This window comes from Scatophagus argus, chromosome 22 (assembly GCF_020382885.2).
Source record: "Scatophagus argus isolate fScaArg1 chromosome 22, fScaArg1.pri, whole genome shotgun sequence".
NCBI lineage: Eukaryota > Metazoa > Chordata > Actinopteri > Scatophagidae > Scatophagus > Scatophagus argus.
This window is the reverse complement of record NC_058514.1, coordinates 12,352,683-12,368,760: the sequence shown is the minus strand read 5'-3', so window position 1 is coordinate 12,368,760 and position 16,078 is coordinate 12,352,683. Positions and strand designations below refer to the sequence as shown.

General features: G+C 44.2%; 1 protein-coding gene and 1 long non-coding RNA gene across 16 annotated transcripts in view; one reads left to right on the top strand and one right to left on the bottom strand.

Annotated features, from left to right (window-relative positions):
* Window positions 1-16,078, bottom strand: part of LOC124053467 — a 254,075-nt gene that overhangs the window by 138,327 nt on the left and 99,670 nt on the right. The gene's annotated exons all lie outside the window — the stretch shown is intronic.
* Window positions 1-16,078, top strand: part of sox5 (SRY-box transcription factor 5) — a 216,014-nt gene that overhangs the window by 135,539 nt on the left and 64,397 nt on the right. For all 15 annotated transcript variants that reach the window (XM_046378638.1, XM_046378637.1, XM_046378634.1 and 12 more), the window contains 2 exons: window positions 6,325-6,520; window positions 14,640-14,862. In XM_046378638.1, coding sequence (XP_046234594.1) covers window positions 6,326-6,520; window positions 14,640-14,862 — 418 coding nt within the window. In that variant the 5' untranslated portion in view covers window position 6,325. The remainder of the gene's footprint in view (window positions 1-6,324; window positions 6,521-14,639; window positions 14,863-16,078) is intronic.

Here is a 16,078-nt window from a genome sequence, read left to right as displayed (position 1 = left end):
GGAAAAACACTGTCCCTCGCTCAATAAACATTATGCAGCGTCTCCCCCTCGCAAAACACCGGGGGATCGGGGCCGCCGACCACCGGATGCACTTTTCCTCTCTCTGTCTGTCTCTTTTCACTCCCTCTCCACCACCACCACCCTCCCTCCCTTCCTCCTCCTCCTCCTCCTCCTCCAACTCTCTCCTTCTGCCTCCTTTCTTTCTTTTTCTATAGCAACACTCAAGATTTTCCCACGAGCTGTCTTCACTTGGCCTGAAGGATAGATAGACAGATAGACAGATACATGGTTAATAGATAGCTGGTTGACAGATAGACAGATAGAGCACAAGAAACTTTCCCTTTCCTTTTCCTTCCTTCCTCCTCTGCCCTTTATCATTTTTGCATCCTGTCTTTCGTTCTAAAATGTCAGTGATGATCACGTCTTCTGGTGACTCAGTGTAAAGACATAAATAAGGTTTTAAAGAAGGGTAGAAAAAGCTGAAAACACCACAAGGAAAGTATGCGGAGTGATGCCTCGCTGGTGACTAAAGCTTTGGGTGGATGAATGGACCGGAGGAGCAGACAGACAGACAGAAAGAGAGAGAGAGAGAGAGAGAGGTAGTCCCGGAGGCCACATGAGTTTGCCCATGTCTTTTGCGTCTACCCCCCACCTTCACACATACACAACAGATGACTGTCTCTCCGGTGTGTGCGTGTGTGAGATTAACAGCAGTGACATTAGGTTGTGTGTTATTGCCTTTTGTGGTTAAGCTGGACAGGAAACACGGTTTGGGCTGTCGGTCGCCGATTTAGGGCACCTCACAGAGGATGCTTTGTGTGTGTGTGTGTGTGTGTGTGTGTGTGAGGCTGAGTGTGCGTCTGCCCCTTTGTGTGTGTGTGTGCAAGGGTGTGTCTGTGTGTGTCTGAGTGTGTGAGCATATACAGGCAAGAGCTGTGTTCAGGTTTTCTCTCCTTGTTACACACAGTTTACTTCAGCAGGGACTGTCATCAGGGAAAGTCCAGCACGAATTACACAGTGTTTTACACAAGTACTAACAAGCAGAAAATTTTTATTTAATGATATTACAGTGCAGTTACTCTTCATGTCCAAACGTTTTTGGAAATTGTTTTTAAATTGCCATTTTGGCTATGGACTGAATGTCAGAGAGGAATGCAGAAATTTGAACTTCTTTTACTTAGAAGTTCTGCTCTAAATCTAATATTTGTCAAGAATATTCAAACCTAACAGATCCACACCAAAGGGAAAAGGGGATATCACTGACTCCCTCCTCCAGGTCCTCCCTCTGTTCATCTTGATCCCTCCATCTCAGCCTTTCCTCTCTGTTGCTGCCCCACTCTTCCCACTGTTCAAAAGGACGGCCTATAAATAGATATTAGGCAATATCCTTAAGAGTCTGCACAGAGAAGAAGGGAGGGAAGGAGGGAGAGAAGGAGGGGAGGGGAGGGATGGAGCGACATTCTTACAAACAGCTGATTGTGTAAAGAGGGAACAGTAAGTAAGACAACACCAGGTTAGGGGGGATTGGGGGTGGGAGGGGGGCAGGAAGACAGAGAAAGCGAAAGAGCAGGAGGACAGACGATGTTAAAATAAGTCCAGGAGTGTTTGACAGACAGATAGAGACAGAGAGAGAGGGAGAAATCGTTTTGAAAGCTGAGATGAGGCGCAGGGAATGCAAGCGCGAGAGGAGAGGGTGGGGGGAGAAAAAGCGATGGCAATAAAGCGAGTGATAGCGCAACACAGTGGGAAACATTTGTTTAAATTCCCGCCTCAGGTGTCATACGGATGTAAATGTTGCGGTCTGCTCCTCGGAGGCAAAACGCCTTGGGTGCCTTATCTAAAAGGCACATTCCGCTCAACTATTTTGATATGCCCTTCCATTCCCTCAGAGAACAATTTCAAAGATAGCTCGCATTTCCACGCAAATAGACCTGCACCTGAGTGACAGGCAGGCAGTTCTTAGCATCACAAGGTGGCGAGAAAAAAAAGAAATCCTCCACAAATGTCACTTTGACTCTTGACAGCACTTTAGAATTAGCCGCAGTGCTTGTTTTTACTGTAGACGATGGATTCAACTGACTGTGCAGCATGTGTTTGTGTAGTGATTGAAATAATGGGTTGTAATTTAAAGAGGGGCTGAGCACATGCACGCGTGCACACACACACACACGCCTAAGTTGACACACACACTTTACTGTGGAATTCTCCAGAGGAGGCTCCCACGCTCCCTGAAAGCTTGTTCTGAGTAGAGGAGTTAACAAGAGCAGTTAGCACCATGATAATGTTAGCAGCCAGACACACAGAGCGAGAGAGCCGGACGTGTGTGTGTGTGTGTGTGTGTGTGTGTGTGTGTGTGTGTGTGATAGCCTGTGACACTTCTGCAATCGCTGCTTTGTCTTTCCCTCACTCTTCCGTGAAGCTGAAACAAATCGTTGCCCCCCCATTTTGCTTAATTCATTTGATTTATTATGAGCGTGTGGTTTTTGAAATGTTTTGAGCTTGTGTGCTCATAAGCCTGCTGCCTGTATTTAAACATGCTTGCGTGTGCGTAAAAATGTTGCTGTTGACGTGCCAACATGAAATGGACGCGTTGATCACAGTAAGCGAAGGCCAGGAGACGGTTAACCACCGCTGATGGCGATTATTCAACCCGTTAATGGACGTACGTTGCTGTCCGATTAGTGACTTAGCAGCAGTGGACATATGTGATATGAAGAGGGACTTAGCTGAGGAGCCGCTAATCATCAAAAAGCCAAGGGGAAGTGGTGCTCTAATCTCAGCTTAGTGCTCTCACCGTGTGTGTGTGTGTGTGTGGATCCTGTAAGAGAAATGATAGTTGAAGGGGGTAGAAAAGGCAAGCAGCAGATTGGAGTTTACTTTAAATTTGATGTGTAAATCATTAAATGCACTGCAATATTGTTGCACAGGTGTTATGCCATTTGAAATACCACTGCCATGCTTATTTGTGGAAAAGGCAAGCAGCATGTGTGTGTGTGTGTGTGGATACACTGTACAAAGCGTGTTAATGATTGTGTTTGGCGTGAGGTGCTCAATTTTTTTGGTATTGTTGGACTGAGCAAAATTATGCAAATATTCTGTAATTATGACCCGGACCACACTGCCAATTTGTCGACTTAATAAAACCTAATTTTTTTAATCCCCATCATCTCTCTGCGCTTTCAAGCTGCTTCTTCCAGGTCTCTGTCGGCGTTACAGCCCTGCCAAACTTAAAATGAAGTAGCCGACATAACCTGCACACCCGCCGTGCCCAATTGTATAGTAATTCGACTTCAAAGGCGAAAGGGTGGGAGAGAGGGATTTTATAGCCGGAGAGGAGCTGCGAACGGCCTCCCCATTCATAGACACCCACCTCTGAGGAAGTAGTGGCAGAGCAAGGGAGGGGGTTGGAGGGGGTGCGAAGAGGAGTGTAGGGAGAAGAGGGAGAAGAAGAGGAGCAGAAGAAAAACTCCAGCAAAAAGTGGGATGAAATATTTGCCACTGAGTTTATGCTTGAGAAGGATGGAGCACTCTCTTTGGCTTTAGATATCTGTGCTGTTTTCTGTGTTAATGTGTAACTGTCCATCCAGATATGTCAATGTGGCTACTGTGGCTGAATGATGGATAATAAAATTGTAAAAACCAAATTAAAAATCATCAGATGTTTCTGCAGCTGAGCAAAAGTGCAACATTACTGTGGTGAGAGGATTCAGAGTTGACCCCAGGTCTGTGTACAGGGTTATGATAAGGCAGAGGTGTGCACAGAGACCAAAGGGAGGTGGGTGTGTGCGTATGCGTGTGTGTGTGTGAAACAAAAAGCCTCAGTGTGAGAGAGTGAAAGGAGGTAAAGTAAACAGGCAGTGATGAAGACAGTCCTGCAGTGTTAGGACCTCTGCTCTATGTGTGTGTGTTTGTGTGTGTGTGTGTGTGTGTGTGTGTGCCGCGTGGCTCAAAGCCCTGTAGTTTGTACAGCTGGGCCTCCTGCTCGTGCATACAGACCTGCGCGCACACACACACACACACACACACACACACATACCTTTCTTGTCAGCCCTTATATCATAAGTATCATAAATGTTATCACATACCAATTTCAGTTATGATATAACGACAGCAGTGTGCAGGTTTATCTCTCAAGTCTTTTGTCATTGAAACAAATACAAAGTCTTTGCTGATCATTTATGGCCTCACTTCTGCTGAGCAAGCCCTCAACGATAGAGCGTCCAGGAGAAAAAGATTAGGAAATCAGCTGCAGATACACTTGTCCCGCTGACTTCTAGAACCATCCATGTATTTGTGTGCATGTGTCTCTCTCTCTTCTGTACACACTGTCCTACGTGAAAACACTAATTTCTGCTCATTCAGCATCACTGTAACAGACAGAACGTGATGAAGTGAATCATTCCTCGATGAAAAATACAAAAAAGTTGTTGAAATAGCGAGATTGTAGTTTTGCACAACTTGATTCAATAGCCACTTTTCTGAAGTGGTGATTTTGTAATTTTCAGATTTAACCTCAAATGAAGTATTACATGAGTCCATCTGTAAGTGGATGAAATTGTCCCATGTTTAAAAGCCCCTGCGGAGCCCATTGAGACTCAAAAACGCGTGCAAAAACTTAACATTTTGGAGATAAAAAAAAAAAAAAAGCTTCTCAGCGATATGCAAATGACAACACCAGTTTGTAGATTGGTTTCAATGATTAGATTATCTGTGAGGTCTATGAATCTTGCAGGCAAAAAATCTTCCAAAAACAATTAAAGGTAATGTTGGAAAAAGGTAATTATGGTGGGGACCTTTTTTTTAATGGTATTACTGGAGTGGAGTTCATCTGATTTTAATCTTAACCTTCATTGCGACGTGATAACGCCGCATGTTGTGTTTCTTAGCATGGCTCTTCCCTCATCCCCTCCAGTGAGCAGCGCTCAGTGCTGTTTGTCTTTCCACTGTCATAACGTAAATAAGCAATGAATTAGTGGCAGTGGCTGCTCCTAGGAACAATGCCAGATGTACAGTTCAGAGGAAATCCAATAGAGTCAAGAGTGTAATCAGTTTACAGGAGACAAGCGGCGAGAGAGGGGAAGAATTTCGGAGGGGAAAGCCGGGAGAGGAAGACAGAGCTAATCAGAGGCGGAAGTATGGGTGGAAGGTGAAGACATGAAGATGCAGCTCTTGGGTTTTGGTTAAGTTTGGTAAAATAGAGATAATGAAGTGAACAAAAAGCAGAAGAATAAAAGCTTGTTGAGCGAAAGAATCAGCGGACTTTGAGAGTCAGACGCCTGTTGCTTGCTTCTCGTTTCTCTTGCCGATTACCATGGCACACCACCCCTCCCTTCGAATTTTCACAGTCCCCTCCATCCCTCCATCCCTGTCACTGGCTGCCTCTGTGCGACTGAGCGTTAGCAGCCTATTACCCGGGGTCATAGTCGCAGTGGCTTCAAGGCTGACAAGTGCATCTGAAAGCACTCAGGCGATGCTGAGAACCACATTAAATTCTATTATCGCCGCATAGTCACTGCATCCCTATTCAGCTGAAGTACAGGGAGGCAAATTTACCTTGTGAGAGACAGAGTTCACCTAATAGATGTGGCTTTATATCCTTTCCTCCTTTTCAAAGGAACAAAGCCACACTAACAAATGCAAACAGCGGGGCCCTCATGTTCCTCGCTATTTTCCTCCAGTTCCTCTATTGTCCAGAGGTTTTCATAAACACATATTATTGCCACTGTGCATACTGCTCTCACTCTGTCTCTCTCTCCCTCTCTCCTCTTTCGCACTCTCTCTCTCTCTCTGAAAGCCTATTGTCAAGACATGGTCATTTCCTCCACAATGCCAGTGCAACCGGGCTCTATTTGCAGTAATGGCCCGGTCTTTTGGAGAATGTGAACGTTGAATGGCCCCCAATGGTAAACATACTGTAAGTCCTGAGAGTGTGTTTGAAGGTCTGCCAAAGAGTTGGGTGCTCAGAAACTGACTTGAAGGGACATTGTGTGGAGCTGTGTTGCAAGAGCTCTGTGCTGAATGTGCTCAATGAGGAAAAAAAATAAATAAATTCAGAGAAAAGGAAAGGAAGAGAAATAACTGCATACCTGCTGGCAAGAAGTAAAGATGTGCTTTCCTACAGTAAAACTACGGCAAAGTGCGTAAAGTCGGATCACACCATCCAGGAGTTGACATAAAGTAGTTTTATCTGCAGGGGCGGACACACATTCTGCTGCCACCATCATATAACTCCAGCCATCAACCTATTATATCATCCTTTGAATACTGCTCACTGTTTTCCCTTCTCTCTCTGTCTTTCTATCTCCCTTCTCCCTTTTTTTCCAGGATGTCTTCCAAGCGACCAGCCTCTCCATATGGGGGGACAGATGGAGAGGTAACCATGGCAACCAGCAGACAGCGAGTGGAGGATGAGGATAGCGAGGGACTGGGCGGTGTCATCCACCTCCCCCTGGCCTCCTACTGCGGCAAGGTGTCCCCTCGCTCACCCCCCAACCGCAACTTGGACAGCCCCCCCAATGTGGTAAGAGCAGTTAATCGATTTTTGCGTCTCATCTCACTTTTTTTTTTTGTTTCTCGAGGTGGAATAACCCATCTCAGGTTGACAGCGGCCTTGGGTGCACGAGCATTCACATTACTTTTGTCTCATTTGGGAACACTTTGGGACACTTTGTGAGTTTGTTATTATGTCTGCTCTCCATCCAGAGCAAATGTCCATAATTCTGCTCTGAAACAAACCAACACAAAGAAAAAAGACGCATGTTAAAACTGCAGAACTTGACGTTTTCTATAGAACTAAAGTAAAACTGAAGGGTACACATGGATGATGTGTACCCTGCGACCAGGAACTGCAAATAGCCAGTCCGGCATACTTTTAATGGTGCCAGTTTGCCAAAGTGAAAACAATTACATGCCCAAAAGCATTATGGGATATATAGATCCAAAGTGTGATTATACAAAGAGAAGTAAGAAGTAAGATAGAAATAATTATGATAAAAGTGACTACTACTCAGCTACTACTCAGAATGTGCTATATTTGCCCTGTGCTGAAAACACATGGACAACAACTGCAGAAAAGTTTAAATTACCATCAAGTTGCAATTTAAACTGCAGAAAAGTTTAAATTGCAACTTGATGGTATTTCTGAGTTTTCCAACTTATTCTGAAAATAACAAAACATGGCAACAGTAGTGGTACAGTAGTAACTCTGCTCAGAAAACTGTCAAAGTAGCATGTCTGGCTTTGGGAAGGGCTGCAGGGTCTGTCTGTGTGGGTTTGCCGGGGGGGGGGCTCGAGGGTTGAAAGTGACCCCCAGGGCTCAGACCCCTGATCAGATTATGTTCTGGTTAAGACTGACCTCAAGCATTACACATATAATCAGCACTGAAGGCAAGCACATTGTCTTTAATGAATGCTTCCGAAATTAGCTGGAAAAGTGAGAGTAAAGTATGGCCTTTCCTTAAAAATGTTTTATTTTTGTATATGCATTCAGCTAACTAGCAAATGTAGTTCCAGGAATAAAACATGTTCAGAATAATTACATCTGTACTGCTTTTTATGGATTTCCAGCAATTTCTAAGTAATCTTTCTGTATTTTGAAAAGAAGATGAATGTTTGTAGAGGCTGGATCTGCAACTCCTTTTTGGAACATTTTTTTTACTTATCTGTAAAAATCTCAACAACAAAGAGACAAATGTATGGATTCGGGGATTCATGACAGACAGAAAAAGTGTGAGATTTTCTAAAGAAGCTGATATTGACTTTCTGTGCTAGTGAAAAGCAGTTTTGGTGCTAGAAGCTATGGGGGGGGGGGGGGGGGGGGGGGGGGGTTCAAGGCTACCGTTTGGTTGCACACGTGTTTTTGCTTTTATGTGCGCGCCACCAGCCTTCGCCTTGAGCCCTTTTGATGCACAGTTGCGTGACTGCAAAATGTGAGCCATTGCAGTGAGTCATTTTCTTCGGGATGAAGTGTGACATTGTGTGGTGGTGCCGTATGTATGGCTGTGTGTGTGTGTAAGTGCATTTGTGTGCGTGTGTTTGTACAGTTCAATCGCATCTCCTGTGTGATTCATGTTAAATATTAGTGTAGGCCACGCCGTATATACGGGCTTGATGTAAACTTCTGTTAGTTGTGTTTGAATACACAGCTATGTGTGCATTTTTGTTTCACTGCCTGTGACTCATTCCACATTCTATACATGTGGTGTGATTTGCAATGCATGTTCAGAACGCAAGTGTGATTATGTGACTGTAGGTATTATGTGTCGCTGTTATACGTTATATAGTTTTTATAAATCACATTTGCACAACAAAATGGTAACATTGCACCGTGAGTGACTAATGACATTTAGTAATAAGGAAGGATTATGGCGAATGTTTTTGTGTGCGATAAAGTACATATGCCGGGACACGACGCACTGCCTTGGCTTGTATTGTCTCCTCACCTTGATACACACTTTGTCAAAGCAGCACTGTGATAACAGCCGTCGACCTTTCCCCCCATACTGACGATAAATGCTTGCATGCTGTAAAACAATGAAACAGTGCTTAGGAGCTGTAATGGAAAGCTAATTCTGTAATTAGCTCGCTGATTAGCCGGCAGGTCTCTCCCCGTGGCAGACTCATGTGTGGCAGGTGCCGACTGTAAACCAAAGTCCTGGGACAATGCAGGCGTGCAAACACTCACAGACAGGCGCACACACACGCACACACACACTCTAGGTTATCTGTTACTGCTGAGGACAGTCATTAGATTATACCAGGCTTGTTGATATAGATTCATCTTTTATATTTACACTATATAAAATGCTGGTTTTAAGCCAACACACACACACAAATTATTCTCTGTGATATTTCGTACAGAACTGGCCTCCCCACCATCCTCCTCAGTTCAATACGAAGGGACCCTGAAAATTCCGAAACATGGAACACATCTGCTTTCTAGTCCATTAATTGACCGCAGAAGGGAGACAGTATTGAATAGTGTGTGTGTGTTGGAAAGACTTGTGTTGTCCGGAGGGGGGGTCTCATACACAGCATAACAGCTGATGTGGTTTATTAAGTGGAAAGCAAGGATGTGTGTGTGTGTCCAGCGGGTGAGATGGGGAGCTTATCCGACCGCCTGCTTGGCATGTTGTAGGATATGTGTGTTCAGTTTTTTCTTTGTTTTGTTTTTTTTAGGGGTTTGGAGGGTGGGGAGGGTTGTACTGCCAATCCCTTCGCCGCCAACTGTCAGTGAAGAATGAATGAAGAGAAATAGAAGTAGAAATGGAGATTTACAAGGTGGTGGGGATGTTGGTGGGACTCTAAGGGAGTGGAGGGGGGTATGGCTTTCTCAGGGCAATTGGTGAAGTGGGGGAAGTAAATGTCTCATTGGCGACCGGTTGACTTGGAAGTGAAGCCGAGGGGGGAGAGTGAGAGGAAGAGGAGGAGGGGTGAGATTACAGCTTTATCTTGTCATAGTAAATTAACACGGCGGCTGAGAAGCGCTCGGCTACACGCTGACCTCTTCATCCCGCCTGCCTCGCCTGCCTGCACGGCTTTGGCCCTGCCGCTTTACCTGCCTGCTTTAGCTGCACAGCCGCACACTCACACAGAGAAAGCATAAAAAACTCTAACCACTCGCATGTTTTCGAATCTGAAAGGTGTCACATTATTCACTTTTTTTTTTTTAAACTTTGTTTTTCTACGCACCCAGGCTTTCGCACTGTTCATTATGGTTTGCAAATGAATGTAGTTTAGCTAAAAGGGTGTTTGAATGAATGTGAAGTTCTCACCGTGCTGGTGGGCCCTGATTGGCTGAGTGAATCTGAGTTCAAACACCTGATGGGAAGCATTTTAGTGATAATTCCGTGAGGTCAGCCAATCAGCACACAATCCAGTTATAATGCTCGCAAAGTTATTAAAGGATAGACTTATGACTTAATTCACCAGCAAACTACCAAAATGATGAGCTATTATAACAGCAGGACTTTAAGTCTGAAGTGCAAGTATGTTTGCCTCTTGCTTGCTTTCTTTTAGGTCTTTTATGTTTGTGTTTTGCAAATCCTTGCGGAAAGAAAATGTTTTCTCATCAAGCAGAGGCAAGCATCTTCTCTCATAAATGTGTTAATGGGCAAACACTAATTATTTCATTAACAGTCAAGATGCACACTAACGTGACAGAAAACTACAAAGATATTTCATCAGGCATTATTTCTTATTCATATTTCTCCACAAGCCATATCTTTCTCTCTTTTTTTGTGTAATTTGTATGTGTTATTATGTGTATGTGTGTGTTCATGAGAATTTGACAGATTTAACACAGTCATTGAGCAGTCTTGAGACACAGTGGTCACACTTAATTTCTCATGCCAGTGATGCACTAATGAATTAACACGCGCTTGCCCGTCAACAGCGAGCAGGGGTCGTTGTAAAATATACTGGCATGCATTTTAGCCACGCTGCTATTTAAAATACACAAAATACAGCAGCGTGTTGTTACATTAGGGAAAGGGCAAGTGTGTCCTTCTTGGACAAGAAGTTTAGAATTAGAAGAATTTGTCAAGTAATTCAGTGGTAAGTTTTTAATTATGTTTTTAATAACCACTGATATTAAAAAACTAAAATAATTATCTCTGCAGCACATTTTTTTTTGGGGGGGGGGGGGGTATTCCATGGCAAAGCTCAACCATATTGTAGGAACAGGAGGATGATACTAATGTGTGTGTTTGCTTGCTTGTCCCAGCCTGAGGGACCTCGGAGTCAAAACTGACAGTGTCTGTGTTTAGCCATGGCATGTAAAGGGATTTGCTGCATGTGTGTGTGTGTGTTTGGCAGTGCATGGGAGGTGTGTTAAGTGTACGTCGCGGAGATTGGCAGCTCTGGCGCAGAGCTAAGTCTTCCCCCCCTGCAGGAGTGATCAGTGACATTCTCACGGTGTATATTTTAGTTGAGCAGCTGTTTCCAGTTCTTCCTACTGTCACATTGTCCATGCCTTGATCCACAACGACGCGCCAAGCATCCAATATTGTTATTCACACAAACACCTTGCACAGCCTGAGACATGTCAGGCTAAGGTACAGAGAGGGGTGAGAGAGAAACACGGAGAGAGAGAGAGAGAGAGAGGTTACTTCTGTTGGGCAACAGAGAAGGAGGAAGGGAAGAAGACGAAGAAGAAATCAAAAAAAGAACATGAACGGCGGCATCTGTGCTGGCTGTAGGAAAAAAAAATAGCATTTGGATTTTTTTTTTTCCCTCTTTTTCTGGCAAGAGTTGTATGTTTTTAAACCAACCTCCCCTCACAGATGAGCTTAAGAAGACAAAAGTTGTTTAATTCGGTTCCATTGCAGAGGCAGTAAAAGGATAAAGAGAGTGAGGCGCAATTTTTACTTTGTTCCAGTCATTTTGGAAGAGAATTGACATCTGCAAACTAAAGGCAGAACCGCCCACACTGCCAGCCTGCCACATCCAGAGCATATAAATACATATATGCTCACACATTAACACACACACACACACACAAACCTACAGGCTATGTGCACTCACAGTGTCACACATATGCACGCGGAAATGGCAAAAACCTGCTCACACACATGCGCTGAGAGGAGGGCATGAACGTTTACAGTATCCAGAATTTCTGTTTGTACTTGTGAATAAATGCATGTTGATGAGAAAAGTTTTGCAACCCGGTGAACATGTCAGCCCACACAAACACACACACACACATACGGCAGCTGAGTGACACCCATTTACAATAAGGAATATGTCTTGTTTGTCATCTGTCTGATCCCTCTGTCTTGGACTTCTGCAAATCGCCAGGGTAAAAAATGTCAGCAGGGCACATGGATTATATGCTGGGAGTTTGAAGGGGAGGGGGCCATAAGCCATTTAAGTTGCCTTCGGGATAAGACTGCCTGTCTGACTTCTCACATAAATAATCACAGGCCCTAATTTACCAGGTCTTTGAAGAAGCCATGGCTCCCCGCTAATTCCCTTTGATTGGGAAATGACCTTCATTGTTGGACACAGTGAGATGACATCTCTCTGGCAGATTTTCGACAGGGCGATGAGATCCGACACCCCCCTGACTCCACCCCCCTTCCCTCCATGTCTTCTCCCATATTCTTGTTCTGTTTGTTTTGTTTGCGCGACATCTTTCTCGAAAAGAAAGAGTGCGGCTGTTTTAAGTAGGCGCTGGATTAGATAAATGGGATGTGACAGGTGTGACCGCTGCCTTCAAGATGCCTGCTTTCCTCTCTCTCTTTCTCCTCATATCTCTCTGTCAACTCTCTCTCTCTCGTTTCCTCTAATAACATCGCCTTTCTTACTCTCTCTGTCTTTCTTTGACTTCTTCCCACTTGCACTCCTTCTCTCCTTCTTGTCTTGTTACGTTTGCATAGCGTGCCGGCGCTGATGCAACTCGTAATCACAAAGCCGCTCATTTGAAGTCTGAATTTCCCTAATCTGAAGAGCGGGTGAAGGAGGAAATGAAGCAACAAAGAAAGACAGGAGCAGGTTGAACTATCATTTGGTCAGGTGGTGAGAGGAGAAGAGTAACTCAACCAGACTCAAGTCTTTCGGTGTTTTAAGATCACAAGATGCTTTCTCAGTGCGGCACAGACGTCAGCCAGTGTGTTAGAAGCCTTATCGATTGATTGAGGCTGCATCAACATGTCATATATACAGCTGTTACAGTGGTCACACTCTGTACCCTTGTTACAATGCACACGCAAGAACGCTGAGGAGAGTGAATTATTGAGCGTGCTGACTTATTCAGATTGTGGAAACACACAGAGAGAAAGAGAGAGTCAGTGAAGTGTAGAAAACAGCAAGTGATAATGGTCTGCTGTACGTCTCATAACAGTATTTGGCCACTGACAATGAAAGCATCGTCAATATTAAAAGCCTCTGTCTGGATTTACTCTCTCAATAGGACATGGAGGAATGATTTAAGACCTTGTCTTGACTTTTCCTCTTTAGCTCAAATGAATTCTTTGATAAAAAAGAAGAGAAAAGAGAATCTCAGGTCATGTGGGGTCGAGATGACTTCATCGTGGACTGTGATCTCAGTTTTAAGTTCCACTTCTGCCAGCAGCCTGCGAGTTAATGATTAGAAAACTGTCCCTGCTTTAATACACCATAATGTTATTAACACAGCTGGAATGTCTCTCTCTCTGTCTCTATCTCTGTGTGTCTCCCACTCATGCCCACCCACACTCAGACAAACAGGCGCTGTATATGTGTGCCACCATCCCAGGTGGCGTGCTCCATATTGTAGTAGGATTAGCCAAAGATTAACCCTGTGGACCATTGACCCTCCTGTCCACAACGAGCTGAGCTGATAGACTGGCAGGGCTGATTGACTGACTGACTCACTTGTTTCTGTAATTCAAAACACACACACCTTAACACACCTGTGCTGACAGACATACTGAATGCTCCTCTTGAAGCTGACGCCATCCTGCTTCTCAGTGTCACTCTTAATTGGGCTTAGCTGACATTAAGTCTATCATGCGGGCTGGCCAAACAAACACAGGTTTCGTTGGGTCAAAGATTAAGATGCTACAAGTTACTTACTACTCAGCTGCTGCCTGAGGCTTTTTTTTTTATTACAGTTCATTTGACCAGCTTTATCAAACTTATCTTATAAGAGATAATGACTTTAAGATCCCATGTCAGCTTGTACACACACACACACACCTTTAACTTTCAGCATAGCACAAAGAACCTTTTCCCCGTCAGCAGATGAATGTGAAAACAGTCGTTTAGTCCGAGTGCAAAACAACAACAAAAAAAATCTAATTTGTCTTCAGACGGTACCTTTTTCAAAATTAGGAATTTAGAAATTGTGTGATTTTTTAATTTTTTGGTGGGTTTTTTTTTTTTTCAATAATTTCCGAAGGTCGTCCAACTTCATGTGCTGAAGACTGTAAACTTTAGACACAAGACAGTAGGATAATTATTCATCACGACAGCTTGGCAAAAGGCACAGAGCCTTGCTGTGAGTTGTATATATTATATTCTGTAGCTGTCATGCTGATTGTTGTTTTGTCAGTTCTTTCATGAATTTATGGAAATTATTTGACTCCACTCCAAAGCTTTGTTTTCTGAAAAGGGATCTATTTTTTGTGATTTTTCGCGTTTGATGGAGTTGCATCCTCAGCATTAATTGTCACGAATCTTTGGACAAAAGTAGCGTTGTCGCTGAAACTTGGGCTCGGGATTTGGTACAGTGACGTTGGACGTCCCTCAAAGCCAAGCTGCTGAAGGCTTTGTAATGAAGAGTTAGCGTGACTCTGAGAGTGTGCGGAGTCTTTTGCTGTTGTTTCATGTGCTTGTTCTGTCAAGTACCTCCAAGTCAGTCAAATGCAGATTCCAGAGGATGTGAGAAAGAAGAAGAAGAAGGAGGAGGAGGAGAATCAGAAGTATGTCCTAACTTGAGATAACTGGCCAGGGATGACAGTTGGTTGCATTAAGAAACGACTAGGGGAGATGGAGAGAATAAAGGGAGCAAGAGAAAAGGATGGAGATAATGAGTGGGTCTATGCCAGCTCCTCCCCCACATCTTCCACCCTTTCTTCTCCCGCAGTTTGTTTACTTATGTCTTTAAAGTGAGGTAATGTTTGAATCTAATAATTTTTCCCTCTACTCCTCCCCTCCAGGAGCAGGACGGCACCAAGGGAAGCTCTCTGAGTCCTTACCCCCAGCACAATGCTACCTCACCAGGCAAAGAGGAAGGTGGAGGCGGGGGACGGCCCTGCAGCGACGGGGGCTCGGCCGCGGGTACCCTGGGGACCCCCGAGAGACGCAAGGGCAGCCTGGCAGACGTGGTGGACACACTGAAGCAACGCAAGATGGAGGAGCTGATCAAGAATGAGCCAGAAGGTCAGTGATGAAAGGGGACGCTTGTGCAGCCAGATGTGTGATCTGCAACTCCCCACCATCTCTCTGTCTCTGCTCCACTCTTTTATCGCACTCTGTTGTCCTTTCTCTCCTCTTTCTTTTCCTTTATGCCTCTTTTCTCTATGGCTCTATCAGTCTCTCTCTCTTCCTCCCTCTGTTATGAACTCATACACATTCAGATGAGAGACGAGCCTTTGTTTTTCCAGCACACAGACAGACAGCATCAGCTGTTTGGGCCTATTGTCCACCACGCTTTGCATATTTATCACAACCTGACAAATAAGATGCGTGCTTGCATGTGTGTGTAGTGTTGGCTTGAGTGTGGGAAAAGTCTGCAAACATACTTGGATATCTTAAGAGCTCAACAAATGTTTCCCGTTTTTTGTTTCAAAGGAGGGACACTCACATTAAGATTTCTCTCTGCTGAGGGTTAAATGTATCTGATCGCCCTTCCTGCCACCTTTTTAACCTTTGAGATGATGCCCTCTCAGCTCTCAGATAAAAATATCAAACACTGCTGAAGAGACTGAACCAGATTTTTGCCAAAGGCTACATAGCTTAGCTCAATTACCCCCCACATTTCTCTCTCAATTTTAGCCTTGGGCTAACAGTTGGGGAGATAAAATTAGCCCATGGCCAACTCTAATTCCTAATGGGCAGACAAATGGAGGCTTAAGTCACCATGAAGTGCATGTGATAGTGATAATGTGATAAGGAGATTACCAACAGGTGTCTGTCTGATGGGATAATATAAATAATGTTGTGCTTTATTGGCGGAAATATCATTCATACAGAATGAGTTTCAACAGGTACCTGATGCTGGTAGGGATTCACTGCCTTGCTCATGAGTTTCACTCCTTTTACTGTCACACTGTAGCTTAAACTGTACATTCATCGCCAAATTGACACTTTTACAGCTAACTCTACTCTGCTATAACAGTAGACCCAAATTCATTTGGATTCACTTGGGTTTAGGTCACATTAACACATACACCGAAGACCCTTGGTGGTAAAACGAGACTCCATCCAACTTATTTAGACATAATTAGAACCATGTCCAACTCAGGGTCCTGGGTCAGGTCATGTTTCCTTAGAACCACGTGGACACGTGAGGACCTCCAAATGACAACCACTACATTTTTGTATACACATCCATACTTTCCCATTACCTTCCTAATCTGCCACTGCTGCGCGCTAA